Below are 20905 nucleotides of genomic sequence, written 5' to 3'. Positions count from 1 at the left end.
GAAACCTCTTTTTTAACAACATAATAAGTTATAAATCTAATTTTTTATATATTGAAATTCTATGCACATACATAATATTTTTCTAAAAATATGTATTATTATTTCATACGTAAATAATGCAATATTCTATAAAAATTTGTTATTTCATGTAAAAAAAGTTGCTTATCTGCATCAATTAACAACTGTTAAAAAAATTCGTAATGAGCATAATATTATGAGTTTATTAAAAGAAATTTTTTAATAGAAAATTAATTTCCTCATAAAAGGAAGTTGAAATATAAAAACTATGGATTTAAAAAATTAAATGCATCAAAGTTCTATTTCTCAATCTTTCTTTAATTTGTATATATATTTTATTTACATTTATTGAATTTAAATATTTATCTTTTTATTATTTATAATAAAGACAAACAATAACTTAAATATTTGTAATTTATCTGCAGTTTTTTCTAATAAAATTTGATGTATATAATTACGTAAAATATTATTTCCATATATATTTTAAATATATATTAATAAATATAATTTAAATTTTGTAGAAGGAATTTCTACTTGTTTTTCCTTTTATTATTTCGATATGCTATTTCAGATATTAATTCTGAAATAATTACCAATCTTCAAAATTTTGTATTCTATGACCGACGCTTGCGCTGTACTGTTCTTTCTGTGAAAGCACAGTTCTTTCACTTATAAACCTTTGCTTTATTCTATTGTGTACTTTCAAAGCAGTGTTAGAAGTATTTATATTTTGTGTGAAATATATTTTAAACATTATAAATTAGAGGTTTTCACACAGGATCAATTATTAATAGCAATTTACTAAAGGAAATATTGGAATAGTTTTATTCGTATTGTTGCTTCATGTTCCATCATGAGTGACTATTCAGCGGTTGCTCCGCCTCAAAATTTTAGTCAAAGCTCCGCATTTGCGGCAGCTTTGCAACGTGCAAAACAAGTAAGTGAATGTGTCATATTTATGTCCTATAAATTATAACTAAATTATGTTCTTGTAAGTAGGCTATATAACACTTCACACTTTTGTTAAAACCATACGTCGACTTTAATTATCAACAAACAACAATCTCGTAACTTTATTAATTAATGCATTTGTTTTCATTAATAAAGTTATTTTAACATCATGATCATTATCTTTACATTTAATTAATTTCCTTAAAACCTGCTGAAAATAAACTTTAGCCAATATTTGTATTATAGTCATGATGTTAATAAATTTTAATTTACGATCTTTCACTTGTTTTGTTTGAATTATGTCATTTGTATGCACATAATGCACATATTATGATAATATAGTTACAATAAATATATCAAAATACACTTTTATTATTAAACTATCTTGCAACTACTAGTTTCTCATTTAAATTTATTTAGTTTAATTAATTACATTCTTGATTGACAAATTATCAATAATTTGAGTGTAATTATGTTTTAGATAGCTGCAAAGATTAATCCAGCTGGTGCTCAAAATAATCAAGATGCTAAGTTAAAACGACCCCTTGAAGATGGCTCAGGTAATGTCATGTCTATGTGTAAAACAAACTTACTATTAAATTAACTGGATTTAACAATAAGATATATATAAAAATAATGTAAGAACAATACTTACAGTCTGTTTGCATATAAAGTAATAGTTGTATTAAACAAATTTTAATATAAGATAATTATAGATAAAAATTGAAGAATATAGTTTTGATATATTATGATTGTAGAACCTGAAGCAAAAAAATTGGCGTCATTGGTATCGGATCCATTAATAGGACTTCGTGGTGCAACAGGAAGTAATCCATTAGGAGATTCGATCAATCAAACAGGACGAGCAGGGCAAGCAGGATCTTCATCAGGACCAATTGGAAATGTAGGAGGTATTTGTAATGAAGATATCAGAGTTCCAGATAACATGGTTGGTCTAAGTAAGTAAATATTTATTTATAGATCCCCTTTTTTCTCAGCAGTGAATTATTAACATACATAAGGATATATTTATATTGTTTTAGATATTCTTAATATTTACATATGAAATTTAAATCATAGTATTTACATTTTAATTTATTATTTATCATTATGTTGTACCTATATTTATTGTATAAATCTTGTAATTATTGAATTAATATTATGATAAAAGAATTTAGTAATATCAATAATAATGAAATTAATGTAAATTCAAACTTATAATTAAATTACTGTAATATTTTCGAATGAATTATTGTAAATAATGATGTCTTTGCAGTAATTGGCAGAGGTGGAGAACAAATAACAAGATTGCAGAGTGAAACAGGATGTAAAATACAAATGGCACCAGAAAGTGGTGGGCTACCTGAACGTGTTTGCACATTAACTGGCTCACGAGAAGCTGTCAAGTAACTTGTTTTTCCCTTCTTATTTTGTTAATTTTAACTATTTTGTATGCAATGCAATTTCCACTTTACAAAGTTTTACCTAGAACAAAGGATTACTTCATGGTGTTATATCAAGTGGCACTATTAATCACACTCATAATGCAAAATATATATTTTACATCTGTACATATACTTATGTATTTTATATATATATATATATACATATAGATAGATAGATAGGTAGATAGATAGATAAATAGAGAGGAAGAGAAAGAGGAAGAAAGAATTATGTGCATATATATATAAATATGTATTTACATATATGTGTGTACATACTATAAACACATGTACAGAAGAACAAACCTGCTATCCTCCTTGTATTTGATATATAAAAAATTGATTAGATTATAATTTATTTAAATAACAAATTATCCACCTAGTTCCACTGTAAAATCTCCTAGAAACACCTGAAAGTATCAACTATTTCATTCTGACAAAATGGTTTTAAAATTGTGGTGTTGTAATATACAGATTATAATGCTTTATATACACTGACTGTATACATTAGAAAATGTGCTTCAAGCACAAATAGTAATGGTGAAATATAGTTTGCGTGTGTTTAGTATACTCCATATGCTATCACTTCATGTTAACATGCATTTCTTAAATGTAGGTTACATGCTTTTGCATATTGAAATTGTCAAATGTTTTACAGAATCTTTACTTAGCTCCTGGATGCGAATAGCGGGCTCATACTTGACTTTACATACGCTTCAGAATATTTTCTCATTGAGAATTTATCAATAAGTTGTGGCTTTTAATTTAATAATTTTGTACTTACTAATAGTTTTTTGCTTTCAATAGGATATGGAGAGAAAGAAGGAAGGAAGGAGGATAGGATATGCATGGGGACGTGTTATTCGCAACAAGAAGAGAAATTGAATTTTTATTTATTTAAATCTGCTTATAATTAAGCCTACAACATCTTAACATGAAATTTAATTTTATTATACACTTAAGAAATAACTCTTTGTCGAACAAAAAATAATGTGACATTCATGACTTATGATATTTTGGTACACAGTAGACATCACATCATGTGTTGCAAACAAATTACTTTACTGTATATTAATAGATTATATTTAAACTTAGCATTATTCAAAATTACATTGCACATTTAAATTGTGTATGTTTCAGTCGAGCTAAAGAGTTGGTATTATCGATTGTAAATCAAAGAAGTAGAACCGAAGGAATCGGTGACATGAGCGGAAACAGTGGAGGAATGATGGGTCATCCAGGATTCGTTGAAATAATGATTCCAGGACCAAAAGTTGGCTTAATTATTGGAAAAGGAGGAGAAACGATAAAACAACTTCAAGAAAAATCTGGAGCAAAAATGGTTGTTATTCAAGAAGGACCTTCTCAAGAACAAGAAAAGCCTTTAAGGTAATAATAAGTACATTGAATCATTGTTGAAGTATGAAACACTTTAAAATCTGTAGACTCTTTTTTATATAGGATAACTGGTGATCCACAGAAAGTTGAATATGCCAAACAATTAGTATATGAATTAATAGCAGAAAAAGAAATGCAAATGTTTCATAGAGGTGCGAGAGGTAGTGATAGGAGTGGAAATTACTCAAATGATAGTAGTTTTAACCATGGTTCTGGAACAACTGATGGGGTGGAGGTACAATGTCATATTTTTTATAAATATCAATAATTTCTATACATAATATTTGAACATTAATTTTCATGTATGTTTATGTTTTGTATTAAATTAGGTACTTGTCCCAAGAGCAGCAGTGGGTGTGGTTATTGGTAAAGGAGGCGATATGATTAAAAAAATACAAGCAGAAACTGGGGCAAGAGTTCAGTTTCAACAAGGACGAGAAGATGGCCCCGGCGATAGGAAATGTATAGTCTCTGGGAAACATCAAGCTGTAGAACAAGTACGTCAACGCATTCAAGAACTTATTGATAGTGTAATGGTAAATATTACATTTTATAATCATTTCTTAACATCATATTTTATACGAGGGTAACATTAATTTTATTTTTAAATACCTATCTTTTTAGAGAAGAGATGATGGTAGAAGTAATATGGGGACAAGAAGTGGTCCACGAGGGAATGGATTCGGTAATAATCGGAATCCAAATGAATACGGTGGATGGGACAGGCGTCAAGGAGGACCTATGCAAGATAAAATAGAAACAACGTTCACTGTCCCATCATCAAAGTGTGGTATTATTATTGGAAAAGGTAAAATTATATTAATTTAAAAAAATATTAATAAAATTGAAATCTTCAATAAACGTGTGGATCGTTTAATTATTTTAGGTGGTGAAACTATTAAACAAATAAATCAGCAGACTGGCGCACATTGTGAACTAGATAGAAGAAATCAAAGTAATGAAAATGAAAAAATTTTCATAATTCGTGGAAATCCTGAGCAAGTAGAACATGCAAAAAGAATATTTAGCGAAAAATTGGGCATGGTAAATATTTAATAGTATAATCTCTAAATATATGTAAGAAAAATATTAACTTATCTATTAATTCATCAATATAAATTAAATCAAAGGCTCCAGCCAATACATCGTTTACTGGTACACAAGGAACAATTGGATATAATCCAACGTGGAATACTGGAACAGCTTATCAAGCCTGGCCAAGTCAACCTCAAACTACTGATACAAGTAGGTTTATTTCTGTTGTGAAAGAATATAAATATTTTTAATATTCCTATGTATAATTTATTATTCATTATATATTGTTCAAGGTACTGCAAGTCAAGCACCTGTTCAAGTAAATCCACAAACAGGTCAACCAGATTATAGTGCACAGTGGGCAGAATATTATCGATCACTTGGGATGCATAGAGAAGCAGATATGATTGAACAACAAGCAAAACAAGGAAAACAAGATCACAATCAACAGTCAGGTAAAGTATTGTAAAACTGTAAAGTTGATTCAAATGATGTAAATATTACATTTCACTCATAAAATAGATTACTGTAAAGTAAATCAATATTTAATATAAACATAAATTAATTTTTGTATATAGGCAATACACAGAATCAAACTAATACATCAACAACTGGTACTACTGGACCAGCTCAACAACAACAACAACAAACACAACAACAACAACAAACTGGAGCTACACAGAATGGTGGACAGGCTGACTATAGTGCACAATGGGCTGAGTATTATAGAAGTATTGGTAAAATAAAAGAAGCTGAAGCTATAGAAGCGCAAATGAAAGCAGGGAAGGTATGTTTAGCATTAAAAATATAAAAAAATTGTAACATAATGGATTATAATATTAAAAAATTAAGTAATATACTTTCTTTTTGTTAGTTGGGAATGCAAAATAATCAAATGGCTCAACAACAAATGCAACAAAGTATGCAAAGTCAATCTGGTCCAGCAAGTGGGACTCCTAATGCATTTCCACAAGCTTATGGTAGTTATCCAACAATAAATGCTAGTTCAACTCCAACGGGTTATTATGCAGCAGGAGCTGGGTCTACCACACAGCCACAAACCGGTCAACAAAATCCATCTTTCCCAACGGGCTATCAGAACTACCCTTATTCACAAACAAATACAGAAAGTTAAACTTCTATCAGGAAAAATATTAGCTGTAAGTATTCATTTTTACATATCGTAAATAAACATGCATGAATTATTAGAAAATTGTATGATATGAAAATTTTATTCTACTGACAGAACAAGATTGTTTAACATTTGCATATACTTGTAATCTCATTTTATTTCTTAAGTACTTTAGTATTAGAAGTTCAAGAATCTCGGGAAACTAATAATTTATTGTTTTTAGTTTTTTTATAGATATATATATTTTTTTATATATATATACATATAAACAAGGTGTCCCAGCAAAAATAGTAGAATCGGGAAGGGAGTGATCCTACATGCGGAAACGAATTGAAAAAATAGAATATAATTTTTTGATTCGAAACTTCGTTTTCGAGAAAATTGACTTTGAATATTCACCGAGTTCGAATGCACTTAACTTTGGCTAAGGCAGATAGACTATAAGTATATCAGCGCATTCGGTGGATATTCAAAATCGATTTTCTCGAAAACGAAGCTTCGAATCAAAAAATTTTATTCCTTTTTTTTTTTCGATTTGTTTTTGCATGTAAAATCAACCCCTTTCCTGTTGTACTACCGTTGTTGGAACACTCTGTATATATGTTTCTTTTTTGTATCATACAATGTTTCTATATATTCATTTATATTAAGTCAATGTAAAATCGAGTGCAATATAAACACGCAATTTTTAAATATTCTGAAATATCAGGGAAAAATATAATTAAATATGTAGCTGTACTATAATTTATTGTGGTTATAAATTATTTTTGGGAATCCAGAAAAATATTCATGAAATTCAAATGTAAATTTGTTTAATATAATTTAATTTGATATAATTACAAAATTAAGAATTGAAAACTGTTGAATTTCCGTTTATTTGTTTATTTATTTTCTTCGTTATTTTTTATTATTAATTAATATAAGTGGAAAATCATTTAACAAAACAGATGTGTTCAAAATTTTGTATAAATTTTTTATACAAAAACAAGTACAATAATTCATATTTCATGAATATTGTAGCATATTATGTATTCTTTATGTATAAATATTTCAGTATATGTCTATAGAACATGATTAAACAATATATACCCTTCTCTACTCAGGATACAATGTTTTCCAATATATCATAATACACACGAAATAATTTGATACTAATAAAATATTATTCTTTGCATACACAATTAATCATATGCTATGTCCAATCACTTACATTTATATTGGCTTGATATTTGCTGTTTATTATGAAAATCAATGGTGTAAGAAGAAGGGAATATCATACCCACACTGATAACTGTTGATACTTTCAGGGAGTTAAATGTTTATAGAAATTATAAATCTATGATATTTTAATGTTTTATTTAAATATTAAAATGATATATTTTACACCTTTGAAAGTATATTTATATTTATATATGCTTCACATGTTTTATTATAATTGTTTGTTTATTTCAGATAGTTTTCAGATAGTTTCCCATCGGGATGCGGTTAATGCCTGCTGTAACTTCATATACTGTTTACAATAAATTACGATAGTTGATCGCTTCGCAAAATCCATAAACTTTCAAAAATGCCACTAGAACCAATTATTATGTTCTATTTATATTATAATATTTTGTGTTTTTTATATACATAGATATATACATATTGTAGGATACTCATGGTTTTAATTTTAAGTAATGAGAAATGCCAGAAATTTAACATTATAATATGATATTAACATGATGTCTACTTGTGTTCTACTTATACTATTGTATGTATTTTTGTTCCATAACATCTAATTGTACTATAAATTGAAACTGGCAGGTGAAGCAGCAGGTCAGAAACAGGAACGAGGAATCTGCAACAATATATCCATATTATGCTTCCCATTTATCATTAAAGATACTAAAAATTATCCTTACCAATGTATTGATAAGAAAAACATCTAGATACTTATTTCGATATGTCATTATTTATGTTTCACTGGTTCATTCATGAAACATTTGTCTTTAGTAAATTAGGAAAACTTTATAAGTATAAAGTTGGCTGTAAAGACAGCGAAGGTTCGTTTTTATTGTTTATGAATTGTTTTATCTATTATGTATGCAAGAGAGTATGATACACATATGATGGTCTACGTACACGTATATACTATTATAACAATACTAAATACAATTTTACCTTGGTTCCTTTGCTTTTTCTTGTCAAATACCACTACTATTTTAGATTTTCGGAGCTGCCAGTTATAGGGACGTCTACCTGTTCTACATTAAATTTCATCAAGGGGATCCTACTGTTTTAAATCTTTTATTCAGCATTCTGTGTGTTTATATTCAAAGGAATCAGGACTCGCTAAACTGGAGAATAATGGATGGCATATCAAATCATTGTTTGTTATATACAACTTCTAAAATCATATATATTATTTACTAATTTTATAAAATGGTTATTCATATGAATGTATTAATTATATTAGACAATTGTCAACAAATTCTACTAGTCATATGTAAAACAAACTACCAAATCATTCAAATTTTATCAAAATTGAATTTGTAGATTTTTTATTACCTAGAATTCAAATATTTCTGTGTATTTATGTTATGTTAACTAGGAAAAATTTTTATGAAAGTAATTGGCAAATCTTTTTGTTATATTTTTGTTGTTTCTTATATGTAATATTTTACTTATTAAAACAAACCTAACTGAATTTCGAATAAGTAATTTATTAAAAAAGAATATTGTATTTCTATATTTATTGTTAATATATTCTTTTCTTTTTTCTTATACTTTTAATTAAGTGAAAATTTGAATATGAGATTTAGAAATATGCACTAAACAAAATTTCAAATAAAAATTTGTTATTTATGTTTTCAACAAATGTTGTAATTTCCACTTGCAATGATAAAAAGAAGATATTGAATTTTTCTTCAAAATAGATAGTAGATATTACTATAAATGTATTGATATACATAAGAAATAAAATTATTTTTTTACTCAATATATTTTTGTGTATTTTACAAATATATTGCTTTATTATACATATCAAACATGTTTAATTTTTCAGGATTAGATCTTTATTTATTTTATATATCTGTTTCTATTGCTAATGTTTTATTATATTTAAATGAAGTTCATGGTTGAATATCTATATGTACAAATATATTTGAACAGAACAAAAATAACGTAATTAAAATAAAATTTTATGTAAATTTCGTTTTATTGAATCATAATCTCCACATCTAGACATGAAAATATATCATTGATAGTTAAATTTCAAAATGAATTTTACCTTATATTTTTTATTAAATTGCATATAGATAATATGAAAATTCAAATTTTGATTTATCCTTTTTGTTTCAGTTGTGAATAAAACCGGTCATGGTCTGGTATGATTTTAAGTAATATATCTTTTGTAAACAATTATGTATTTATTTTTTTGCTACATCTTTAAATTTTGGTATGTTTCTTTTTTATAGTTAGTAGATTCAATACAAAAATTACAAATAACATTACAATCATAGCATTTATTACAATAATAGCAAATATTTAAAAAAGATTGTTTTTATTTTATATTACAGCAAAAAGTTTAAGAAAATTTATATTTATATTTGTGTTTCAACAGTATATTCTTGTGTGTCAATTATGATTTGTGTTTAAAGTAAGTAAAATCGAGTAATATTTAATTCTTTAATTAGTTATTATAAAAGATTAATTATATTTGTGTATTAACACGATTTAAAAATAATTATCAATAGAGAATATTATATAGGTTCTTTTTAATCATTACATTCAATGTATATTTGCAACTATAACAATACATAAAAGTAATGGAAATGTTTCAGGACCAAGGATAACACTTTTCAATCCTTTTAATCAGGGCATTCAAGTAATGGATACTTAAAAGCTGCGGTATTTACGTACAATGTTGGCTTCAACAATTCTTAGAGGAAAGTAAATTGGTTTGTAACAAGGTTTGTAAAATTATTAATTTTTAATGAAGAGGAATAAAAATTCCATAATAAAATTTACTTCGACATACAATTATTTATTACTTGTAAAGTAATCATTAATTAATAATTTCAAAATTTCCGTCTTTCATATTTTTACAAACATTTTTTTAGCGCACGTATTATACATATGTTTAAAATAATTTATAATGGACGCATTGTACAAAAAGTTATTTTCTACATGTACATTAATAATCAATTTATTAAAAACTATATGCACATATATAACAAACATATAATTTTCTTAACTTTACAGAATAATTTTATAAAATACAATTATGAATATTTCACTCTAACGTTAGTAGTTTGTATTTGTATATTAAATATCTGTAGCGATATGCAGTGTGTCTCAAATAAATGGGATTATCTAATTATTTGCCTTATTTTTGGTTGTATAAAAAAACTTTTTAGGACAAAGTTGCACTGTTTCAAAGGGCACACATAGTTCTTTCATCTTATTTAGTTGATCCCATTTAGTTGAAACACTCTGTGCAAGTACAAGTTATGTAATAGATAAGCATAAAGCATTAATGAAGAGAATATAAATATAAAAATAAAATATCTGTTTGTGCTGTTAAGCGTTGTTTTTTTTTCAAATACATTGAATTCAATGCAATTTAAAATTCGTCGTCAAAACGTATCGAGACTTACATTAATTAAAGCTTCTAAATTTTTACATAGAGATTACCAGCAAATAATAGTATTCGTTAATAGTCTACGTTAATAATATTATTCCCAATAATATCATTTTTATTAAAATTGTACTACAATATATTAGGTAATTAAAATAACTTCAGATTTCTGGCGGTGGACCATACATTGGATTTAATTGTTGCGTACAACGTATAAATGTAGCACGACGTGGTAATTCACGTAATCGTTCAGCTCCTGTATATGTGCATGCAGAACGCAAACCGCCTAATATATCTAATACAGTATTATCTACTGGGCCTTTGTAAGGTACTTCCACAGTTTTACCTTCTGATGATCTGAAAAAATTTAGAGCATAAATCTAAGACTATAATTTACTTTTATAATTATAATTCTATATATACACCAACCTATATTCAGCAACTCCAGCATGTTTTTTCATTGCTGTGTTTGAAGCCATACCATAAAAAAGTTTGAACTTTTTTCCATCCTTTTCAATAATATCACCTCCACATTCATCATGTCCAGCAAACATACCACCTACCATTACAAAATCTGCTCCAGCACCAAAAGCTTTTGCTAAATCACCTGGACAAGTGCAACCGCCATCCTAAAATAAAATACAGTTATTAGTAAATTACATATAATTATTTTTATGTAAATATTATTACATATATAAAAACAGTATATCACTATTTACAGAAATAATGTGTCCTTTTAAACCATGAGCAGCATCTGCACATTCAATTACAGCACTTAATTGTGGGTATCCTACACCAGTCTTCATTCGTGTAGTACAGACAGATCCAGGACCAATTCCAACTTTTATAATATCAGCTCCAGATAATATTAATTCTTCTACCATTTCACCAGTAACCACATTTCCTGCCTACAATAGCAGTACTTAATCTTTATATTTAAATGCAAAGTTTAAATTAATATGAATAATTAAATTAATATTTCTTCTACTATCTCATTAAATATTACAATATTATAATACATGTACTTACAATTATTGTGTGATTAGGGAACTCTGCTCTCACTTTTCTAACATATTCAACAAAATGTTGAGAATAACCATTAGCAACATCTAAACAAATAAAAGATAATTCTGGTATAGCTGTCAAAACATTTGACAACCGTTCAAAATCTTCGTTTCCTGTGCCAGAGCTAGCAGCTACATACTTAAGGCATTTAGGATCTCTGGTAGCAAAATCTTCCCATTCTTCTACTGAATAATATTTATGGATTGTAGTAAACAGACCATGCTAGAATAATATAAAACTAATATGAAAATATGAATTTTGCCAACATTGTACAGCACAAAATTTTTTAAATATCAATATATGATTATCTCTTTATAAATTATATTTATATAAGAAATGTCAGTTATATTATATTAAAATAAATAAATATTTAAAATATACCATTGCTAAGGCTCTTGCCATTTCAAATGTTCCTACTGTATCCATATTTGAACCGATTATAGGTATTCCATTGTAAGTTTGTTTTGAATTGCGAAATGTAATTTCTGTGAATAAATCAACCTAAAATTATAAGTTTCCTATGTTATTATTAAATATCAAACTATCTTAATGAATGTTTATAGATGGTAAAATATATAAATGCCTATGATTTGACAATTTATTAAAATAATAAATGTGATGTATTAAAGTAAAGAATTTATTTTTATTTTTAATATTAAAATAGCAAAATTTAAAAAAATAAAGAGGCAATATATTTTTATGTCCATAAAAATTTCTTAATATATTTTTTATACATATATAAGGAAAAAAAATAAATGTTACAAAATATATTGTATTATTACAATTATATATGATATAACAATGTGTGAAGTTTAACTAAATTTTATTAATAAATTAAAAAAAATGAAGTAAAAGGCATGAAAAATGTCAACTTGTATTGTTTTATATATTTTATACGAATGTTACTTACATCTGATCTACTTTTTAATGTACTTCTTTTTGGACGTAGTAAAACATCTTTAAAGTCTAATTTGATATCATTTATAATATTAGGCATTTTAAAAAAGAATTATTTTTTCACTTCACTCTTAGTACACAATTTAGATCGAGTCCTCTCGAGGAATAAAGATTATATGAGTCTGTGGTTTCGCGGTGATCTCCTTAAACGTATACTGTTAGTAGTCATTGAATCTGTGTTAGTAATGTACTTAGAAACATATCATTGGTTTAACACATGAAATAATAAAAGTTGCCAATAAGATAGCATAATATAGTATTCGTTAAATTTGTACAATAACCAATAGTAAAAACGTGAAATGAAAGTGCATAATTTAACATAATTAATAATATTTTCTCTTATAGTTTATACATTCAGTTAAATCAATTGCATAATTTTTCGTTACATTATAAGTCTTAAATTTTTAACTTTGATATACTTAGTTTAATACACTTATATCTCAAATGTTAGTATTATAAGATGTACTTTATAAACTAAACAAAAAATTCAATTATTATCTAGCCGCTTACATTTTAATTAAAGCTATAGGTTTTTTGTTACAATCTTTATTGCTGTATCAACATAACTGTTGCTAAGCGAGTTGGCACTTGCCTTTACCTTTTATTTTCGAAATTTTAACAACGCATATGTATATAAAAAATTTTCTAACTATATATTTTAGTGAAAATATGTGTTATAAAGTATAAAGTAAAATATGCATATTTAAATATTTCTAAAAATTTGATCATAAATATTTATTAAGATTGTAGATTATTTTGTCATGCATTTTTAATTACAAAAATAATTTTCATATAAAGAGGAGGGATAGGTTGTAAATGTAAAATATTAGTTTTGGATATTTAATAGTTTCTGAAATATCCATGAAAAACTTTTACTACTAACATAGAAAATTAGTTTATGCAGATGATATTAAATAACTGTTTTCGTCGAGTGTCATATAACCGAAGACATGTAATGATATCTGTTCTCAATTTTTATAAAGTATTCCATTTAAAATCTGCCTGACTTCTCCATACCATATTACGTTTTCATTTCAGTGAGTAAATAAATGTTGAAGTACTGAAAGTAATATCAGATAGTATCAAAAGTTTTTAATTCATATCTCGGAAACTAGATAATAAATAGTTAAACAGCTAAACGTAAATTACGTAATATAGCTTGAAAAAAAGCATGAACCGATTTTAAAGAGACCCTATAGAAATTAAGGTTAAATAACGCTAACAAAAATGTACTTCAGGACACCGATTTAACTGAAGCTTTGCATACTTGTAGGTTTAATTATTCTGATTATAAATACATACATAACATCATAAGAACAGATACTTAATAGTTTTTTAGGTACATATTTATGATTAAAGTTTTATCATTATGTTTAAAACACAGTTAATTTAAACGTTTACAAAATTAGTCAATGTTACATTAAAAAAATACTGATGTCTTGTAAGCTGTAGATCTGGTCTTCAATTTTCTGTATTAACATTTATTTTTTTTTTTTCTTTATTCAAATTAATTAGATCTTGTATGTGAAAATATTAAAAAATGATCACTATGCACATAAAAAATTCGAAATTTATCATTACCTTGTGAATTATATTTTTAAAAATTGGAATAAACAACACATTAATCTGTTCAAATAATTATTTTGAACAATGTAAAATTTATATGAATGTTGATACCACTTACCTTGTTTTTATTGTTTAATAATAATAATAATAATAATAATAATTTACAAAATTATTTATATAAAGGTAAATGAAGGTGAAGAATATAACTTGTTCAAGGATTATATTATCATTCAGTTTTGTCATACTATATTACAATTATATGGATTCAATCATATATAATGTAAATATAATTCGGAATAAAAGTTTTATGAATAATATCAATTACACTTTTTAAAATTATAAAATAAATTTCTATTGAATTTGAATTTATAATTCTGGTTTTGAACTTGTATGAAAAATGAACAAGGTATCAAGTAAAAAATTTTATTTCTTAAAAATTCTGATTTAGTTATGCAAAATATTTTTTGACTAGGTTGCACTGTGTCACAGAATACTAGTAAACTGTATGACATTCATTTTTATGTACTACTGTCAGTGTAGTACTCAAAACTCGTTAAAAATCAATGGTTAACAGAATTTTATACTGTTGGTAGTTAAAAATGGGGCAGTGGAATTATCATCATTTTACATATTTTGAAATTCATCAGTTCCATTAGCATTGAGCATAAGTATATTAGGATTTTCCTTCTCAAAAGCAGTTGCATCTCTACCTCCAGGTCGTTCTTCCTGCCCCCATTCACCTAATGCTCCACACATTACATCTGGTTGGTCTTGCAGCTTTTCCTCTTCCTTCTGTGACATTACTAACAATTTATGGTCACACATATCACATTGAAATAATGCAGAAATTTATTTTGAACATATACTTAATTCGTCATAAATGTAATCAACATTACTGTGTATTATATACTTTCTTAATTATAAATTGTAATATAAATAAAAATCATGCTATCAGTTATTAAAATTATACATATAAGTGAATAATAATAAAGAATTAAATTTTGTAACGTATATTACATAAAATTACTGCTGTTTTTCACAAACCTGTTTATCCTCTTGAGCAAATTTGTCAAACATATTTGCATACAGCCTTTTTTCTTTTGATAATTGCTTTTTAATGAGATTATTACAAACTTCAATTTGTTTCACAGCTGCTGTATTTTTTGGTTGTATTTTCAAAACTTCTTGGAAGTCCTTAATTGCAATTTCAGGAGATGCTAATGCAAGATATGCCTGTCCTCTTCTGAAGAGTGCTTTTTCATTTTGTGGACTTAATTGCAAAGCATCATTACATGCATTTTTTGCACTAACATTTTGATTTGTCTTTAAGTAACATAATGCTAGATTTAAGTGTACTGATAAAGCAAGTGCATCTTCATCAGATGTGAAAACATCATTTTCAGTTTTGATAGTATCTTTATTGTCCATTTCACAAGAGTAACGTAACAAATATGAGTAGACTTTTTTATACATTTTAATTGCTAAGCTGTATTTATTTGCTTTGATATAAGTTGCTGCTCTTTCTTTGCAAATTTTAGCTTGTTCAAGCCGTTCCTTTTTACTTAAAAGCATCTTTTGCGTTTGCTAAAATGAAATGTGTTAATTAAGAAATAATATAATTAATTTATTATTTTATATATCTTAATGAAATAATTACTTTTTCAAAGCTCTTTAGCTCCACTATATATTCTACAGTTGCATTTGGTGGAATACCAAATTCAGGTTTTCCTGTGTCTTTAAATGCATATTGGCTTTTAATTTTAAGTTTTGATTTTTCTCCACGTTTAAATTTTTCTAAGGCCTTTTCTACTCCTTCTATAACATCATATTCTTCTCCTTCTTCAAGGGGAAATTTTACATCTCTATCTTCAAATACTTTTCCATTATACATTCCTGTTAAATGTACTGAAAATGAAATAAATTTATTATATAGTATACTGTTTAAAATATATATAATGTGAAATACATATGTACACAAATATATAACGTATCATATAAATATTATTACCATCCACTAAACCTCCTTTTTCTGGAAAAGAAAAATCTTTCCCTTGTACGATTGGATACCTCTCAATACTTCCATTTTTTTCAGGACTTAAATCTTCTGCTTTCCAATCAATCATTTCAATCTAAAGAATGAATAATATTTTATTATATTATATTACATTTATAATTAAATGATATTTTATGTAAATTATTAAGATAAATTAATATTTTCACATGCAACTGTTAGTGATTTAGGTTTAGTAACTTACTTCAAATTTAAGTGTAGCATTCGGTGGAATTTTAGGTGGACTACCATTTTTTCCATATGCATATTCGGGAGCACAAGTCAATAATGCAATTTCACCTTTCTTCATAGTAGCTACTCCTATATTCCATGCTTTAATAACAGCTCCTCTTTTAAGTTTAAATTGAAATGGTTCATTACGATCTCTGCTTGAATCAAACTTTGTTCCATCTAATAATGTACCAGTATAATGAACTGTTACTTTGCTTCCATTTGATGGAGTTTCATCTCCAATACCTTCCTTAATTATTTCTTTCATAACACCTCCATCCTTGTCGGGGGATATATCTATTATAGTCATTCTAAGTTCAAAAAAGATAAAAAAATAAAAAAATATTTTTTATTTAATGCTGTATTTTCAATTACTATTTTACATCACTAAAGTAACAAACTTGGTTGTAAATACCAAACTCAAAGTAAATATAATACAGATAATAACAAAAGATATTTTTTCACCTCAATAAAAGAGAAAATGCTAGTAATGAGTTAGAAATTAATATGCTATGCAATTCATAAAATATACTAATAAAAATATACGATGTTAGTGCAACTAACGATTACAGAAATAGAAAATATAACAATGTGTACAGAGAGTATAAGATGTGTACATTTATTCGACACATCATATATATTTAATAGAAACGAAGGTGTATAAAATTAAATACTATATTTCAAAAATACCTACGTCGTGTGAATATTTAAGTAATACTTTTGTATTAAAATAACCCTTTATGCAACACTAAAGTTATGTTTAAATAATACAGACAATTCTAAGAACGAACTGACCTCGTAGCTCATTTAAAGTAATCAATTTCATAGAACTTTCTAGAGACCTTAAAGCTTCGTTTCCATATCGATTATCGACTTTTAATTGATTTCTCGATTTCTATATTGATATAGTTTCTTGGCAGCTAATCAATTATATTATATAATAATTAATATATTATAAACTGTGTATATAAATCATATTTGGTTTGTACATTTCATCTTACTTCTAAAGTAACTAGTGCTACGTATTCTGGTTTAGCAAAGAATATACGAAATTAATGTTAATGAAATGAAATATTACGTGTTGTTAATTTTGTATATAATTTACTTACTTTTAATCATAAAAAATCTTTAAAAATGTTAAACACAGTTATTTAAAAATGGTTCTGTGGATCTAAATATAGTATCGATATCCGTCAAAAGTGTTACTGTATAAACATAAACTTCATACGTTGCATTATCGAAGGATTCAATATCATTTATTGAAGATAGACATTTTTCATTTGTTTAATCATTTTAAATCATTAAAATGAAATTTCTTCATTAATTTAATATATAGTTATATCTTTAACTTATAAACTAAGTGTTTTAACTTTGAGATAAAAAAGTTGCAATTGTTTTCAATCCTTTTTAGTTATTGAATAATTTGTGTTACTTTATAACTTACATGTTCTTGTTATATTAGAAAAAGGTTTGTGATAAGGAAGCATTTATCTTACAAGGAGAGTGCAAGTCGTTCGTGTCACTGATTTAGTTAATACTTTACAGGTTTATAGATTTTGTCATGCAGTTCAAGAATACGTATCATGATAGTTGCAACTACTCAATAATTTTTGAAATATTTATAATTAAATTTTATTACACAATTAATTATACATTTATTTTTGATATTTTGCACGTGGAATTGTGACATAACGGCGACAGTCGCGAATTCGTATGGCGGAGGTCCAGGGTTCGATTCTTGGCCATACGTTCGTATCTTTTTTTCAATCTATTTCTTATTTTATATTCATTTTTTGTCTATGAACACATTGTAAATAAATAATTGTAAATAAAATTTCTCAATAAAAAGATTTATTTTTTACCCTTCCTTATGCTAGTATATATTTATTACAAAATAATAAGAATATTATACAAGAAAAACAGTTTTCTATAGCAATCTTATTTATTACTAACTAATTATTAAATTAAACGTCGTATAAGAATGTTGCATATAATTCCAACTTTGCTAAGTAGCTATAAATGTTCATGAATTAATTAAAGAAATTTGGAAATTTATTAATTTCCTACTGCCGAATAAATACAAATTTTACCGCCTGCGATCAGCGCCATCTATGATTTTGGACCATATGATCGGAAAAGTAATAGGAATATAGAATAGACGAGGAGATCGTCAAACAGCTCGTCACGTGACAGACAAGGACAGAGCGGGGATAGAAAAGGATAGAATAGCTCAGTCAGTGAAAAATTATTAATTACTCAATTTCCGTAAACAATTTGTGAACTTTCATAATTTCATTGCAAAGTTGGAACTTCAGGCAACATTCCCATATAACTTTTGTAAAGAATTTAACTTTAAATTATGAGTTATTAATTATTGTTTGATGGCGTCTATGATTTCGTAACGACGGCCATCGCGATCTTCCGTGAAAATATACAATACTAAACGAAATTAGAAACAAAATGTGATCAAAAGTTATATGAGGAGATTCGCAAGAACATTGTCTTTCTAATGAGTGCATAAGGTTTCATAAATTAATTGCGAAGAGGATAGTAATTAATGAAAAACCAATGGCGTCTTCGACAATAATTCAAACATTTCGTAGAATAATTAATAATAATTAATTAATTAGGGACAAATTTATATCGAAAAATATATTGAAAAATTCGTGAAGGATCTGGCTCTACGATGCAATTATAAAAGTTCATAAATTGTTTACGGAAATTGAGTAATTAATAATTTTTCACTGACTGAGCTATTCTATCCTTTTCTATCCCCGCTCTGTCCTTGTCTGTCACGTGACGAGCTGTTTGACGATCTCCTCGTCTATTCTATATTCCTATTACTTTTCCGATCATATGGTCCAAAATCATAGATGGCGCTGATCGCAGGCGGTAAAATTTGTATTTATTCGGCAGTAGGAAATTAATAAATTTCCAAATTTCTTTAATTAATTCATGAACATTTATAGCTACTTAGCAAAGTTGGAATTATATGCAACATTCTTATACGACGTTTAATTTAATAATTAGTTAGTAATAAATAAGATTGCTATAGAAAACTGTTTTTCTTGTATAATATTCTTATTATTTTGTAATAAATATATACTAGCATAAGGAAGGGTAAAAAATAAATCTTTTTATTGAGAAATTTTATTTACAATTATTTATTTACAATGTGTTCATAGACAAAAAATGAATATAAAATAAGAAATAGATTGAAAAAAAGATACGAACGTATGGCCAAGAATCGAACCCTAGACCTCCGACATAGGAATTCTCGACTCTTGCCGTTATGTCACAATTCCACGCACAAAATATTATAAATAAACGTATAATTACCTGTATAATAAAATTTAATCATGAATATCTCAAAAGTTATTTAGTTGCGACTATAATGATACATATTCTTGAACTTCATGACGAAATCTATAAACCTGTAATGTTTCAACTAAATCGATGACCTGAAGGACTTGCACTCTCCTTGTTAATCGTATTCTTTTATTAACTTGTAATAGGAAATATTTTTATCTTTATGAATAAGGATTATTTTATTATTAGTCTGTTTTATATTATATTATGTGCGAAATATATGTCATCATATACATGCACTCAATGATTTATAATAATTCTATATTATATTAATAGCGGAAATGAAAAATAGATCTATAATTATAATACAATTATTCTATACTTAATGCATAAAATAATTAATAATTCATAAATAAAATAATTCACAAGTTATATTGAATAAAGATAAATAATTTAGTGTGAATGAATTACTAATGGAATTTCTTTATCCGTTCAATATTTTGTATTATTTTTTCCTACTACAATATTTTCGAGGCGATTAAAATCGTATGATCTTACTGCAATTAAATTTTACATAAACTAAATAACACATGTTTTTAAATTATTATCTAGGAACAATATTAACACAAAATAGAGATAAAAACATACAATTACCGTGAAAGATTACAGGAAATGTGACTGCACAAATGTATTTTTCTGATGAAAGATAAACCCTGTAATTATACTATGTAACTAGTATAAATAGGCATACATTCAAACTGTGACAGTTTTTTTCAATTCAAATATCTTAAAACGAAGTTCTTCAAGATGCGATTATTTCTTTTTATGTTACTTTTTATTGCGGTGAGATTTTAATATTTTAGTACCATTAATGTTACATTTTCGTCTTATTCTGAATTTGATTTTTTTCACTACTTTTTTTTTCTTAAATTAGATACAGTGCTAGGTACAAGATAAGCAAAAGAAAATTATAGCGTTCATATAAAAAAAAATTGAAAATAAATTAGTTTCAAAAAACACAAAAAGTATATTATTTTCAATTTTTAAAATTAAAAATATTTTAAATTGGATTAATAAGAAACAATTAAGGTAATAAATTTATGTTATTTGTTCTGCATTCATTACTTCGCTTT

General features: G+C 26.2%; 3 protein-coding genes across 7 annotated transcripts; 1 reads left to right on the top strand and 2 right to left on the bottom strand.

Annotated features, from left to right (window-relative positions):
* Nucleotides 1-701: 701 nt before the first annotated feature.
* Nucleotides 702-7544, top strand: Psi (P-element somatic inhibitor). Of its 2 annotated transcripts, none has more exons than XM_017908339.1 (14): nt 702-955; nt 1451-1529; nt 1728-1928; nt 2246-2375; nt 3552-3800; nt 3873-4044; nt 4139-4345; nt 4434-4617; nt 4696-4853; nt 4940-5054; nt 5138-5299; nt 5423-5631; nt 5719-6004; nt 7433-7544. In XM_017908339.1, exons 1-13 carry the CDS (start codon nt 872-874, stop codon nt 5977-5979), a joined length of 2211 nt encoding a protein of 736 aa, XP_017763828.1. In that variant the 5' UTR covers nt 702-871; the 3' UTR covers nt 5980-6004; nt 7433-7544. The 2 variants fall into 2 exon arrangements, with proteins under 2 accessions (XP_017763828.1, XP_017763827.1); XM_017908338.1 differs by having other exon boundaries at nt 7429-7544.
* A 2575-nt stretch (nt 7545-10119) lies between these two features.
* LOC108553448 (GMP reductase 1) lies at nt 10120-12656 on the bottom strand. Its single transcript, XM_017908347.1, has 6 exons — nt 12570-12656; nt 12041-12160; nt 11624-11881; nt 11314-11502; nt 11024-11223; nt 10120-10951 (listed from the first exon to the last, which is right to left on the bottom strand). The coding sequence occupies exons 1-6, from the start codon at nt 12654-12656 to the stop codon at nt 10756-10758; spliced, it is 1050 nt and encodes a 349-aa protein (XP_017763836.1). The 3' UTR covers nt 10120-10755.
* Nucleotides 12657-14660: 2004 nt separating this feature from the next.
* Nucleotides 14661-18024, bottom strand: Fkbp59 (FK506-binding protein 59kD). 4 transcript variants are annotated; one of them, XM_017908341.1, is made up of 6 exons: nt 17908-18024; nt 16438-16774; nt 16191-16311; nt 15840-16087; nt 15227-15766; nt 14661-14974 (listed from the first exon to the last, which is right to left on the bottom strand). In XM_017908341.1, exons 2-6 carry the CDS (start codon nt 16771-16773, stop codon nt 14807-14809), a joined length of 1413 nt encoding a protein of 470 aa, XP_017763830.1. In that variant the 5' UTR covers nt 16774; nt 17908-18024; the 3' UTR covers nt 14661-14806. The 4 variants fall into 4 exon arrangements, with proteins under 4 accessions (XP_017763830.1, XP_017763831.1, XP_017763829.1 ...); XM_017908342.1 differs by lacking the exon at nt 17908-18024 and adding an exon at nt 17259-17315; XM_017908340.1 differs by lacking the exon at nt 17908-18024 and adding an exon at nt 17158-17292.
* Nucleotides 18025-20905: the final 2881 nt, after the last annotated feature.

This window comes from Eufriesea mexicana, unplaced genomic scaffold, assembly GCF_001483705.2.
Source record: "Eufriesea mexicana isolate 0111107269 unplaced genomic scaffold, ASM148370v2 scaffold10389, whole genome shotgun sequence".
NCBI classification, from domain to species: domain Eukaryota; kingdom Metazoa; phylum Arthropoda; class Insecta; order Hymenoptera; family Apidae; genus Eufriesea; species Eufriesea mexicana.
This window is presented reverse-complemented; position numbering and strand designations above follow the sequence as displayed.

What these genes read in the sequence shown, in the direction of transcription:
- Psi (XM_017908339.1), top strand. Translation starts at nt 872, where the DNA reads ATGAGTGACTATTCAGCGGTTGCTCCGCCTCAAAATTTTAGTCAAAGC. An exon ending in ACCCCTTGAAGATGGCTCAG is followed by an intron (nt 1,530 to 1,727) that starts GTAATGTCATGT and finishes TTATGATTGTAG; the next exon opens with AACCTGAAGCAAAAAAATTG. An exon ending in GGCTCACGAGAAGCTGTCAA is followed by an intron (nt 2,376 to 3,551) that starts GTAACTTGTTTT and finishes TGTATGTTTCAG; the next exon opens with TCGAGCTAAAGAGTTGGTAT.
- Fkbp59 (XM_017908341.1), bottom strand. Translation starts at nt 16,773, where the DNA reads ATGACTATAATAGATATATCCCCCGACAAGGATGGAGGTGTTATGAAA. An exon ending in ATGCTACACTTAAATTTGAA is followed by an intron (nt 16,312 to 16,437) that starts GTAAGTTACTAA and finishes TTCATTCTTTAG; the next exon opens with ATTGAAATGATTGATTGGAA. An exon ending in AAAAGGAGGTTTAGTGGATG is followed by an intron (nt 16,088 to 16,190) that starts GTAATAATATTT and finishes TTTCATTTTCAG; the next exon opens with TACATTTAACAGGAATGTAT.
- LOC108553448 (XM_017908347.1), bottom strand. Translation starts at nt 12,656, where the DNA reads ATGCCTAATATTATAAATGATATCAAATTAGACTTTAAAGATGTTTTA. An exon ending in TGGCAAGAGCCTTAGCAATG is followed by an intron (nt 11,882 to 12,040) that starts GTATATTTTAAA and finishes ATATTATTCTAG; the next exon opens with CATGGTCTGTTTACTACAAT. An exon ending in TCCCTAATCACACAATAATT is followed by an intron (nt 11,503 to 11,623) that starts GTAAGTACATGT and finishes CTGCTATTGTAG; the next exon opens with GCAGGAAATGTGGTTACTGG.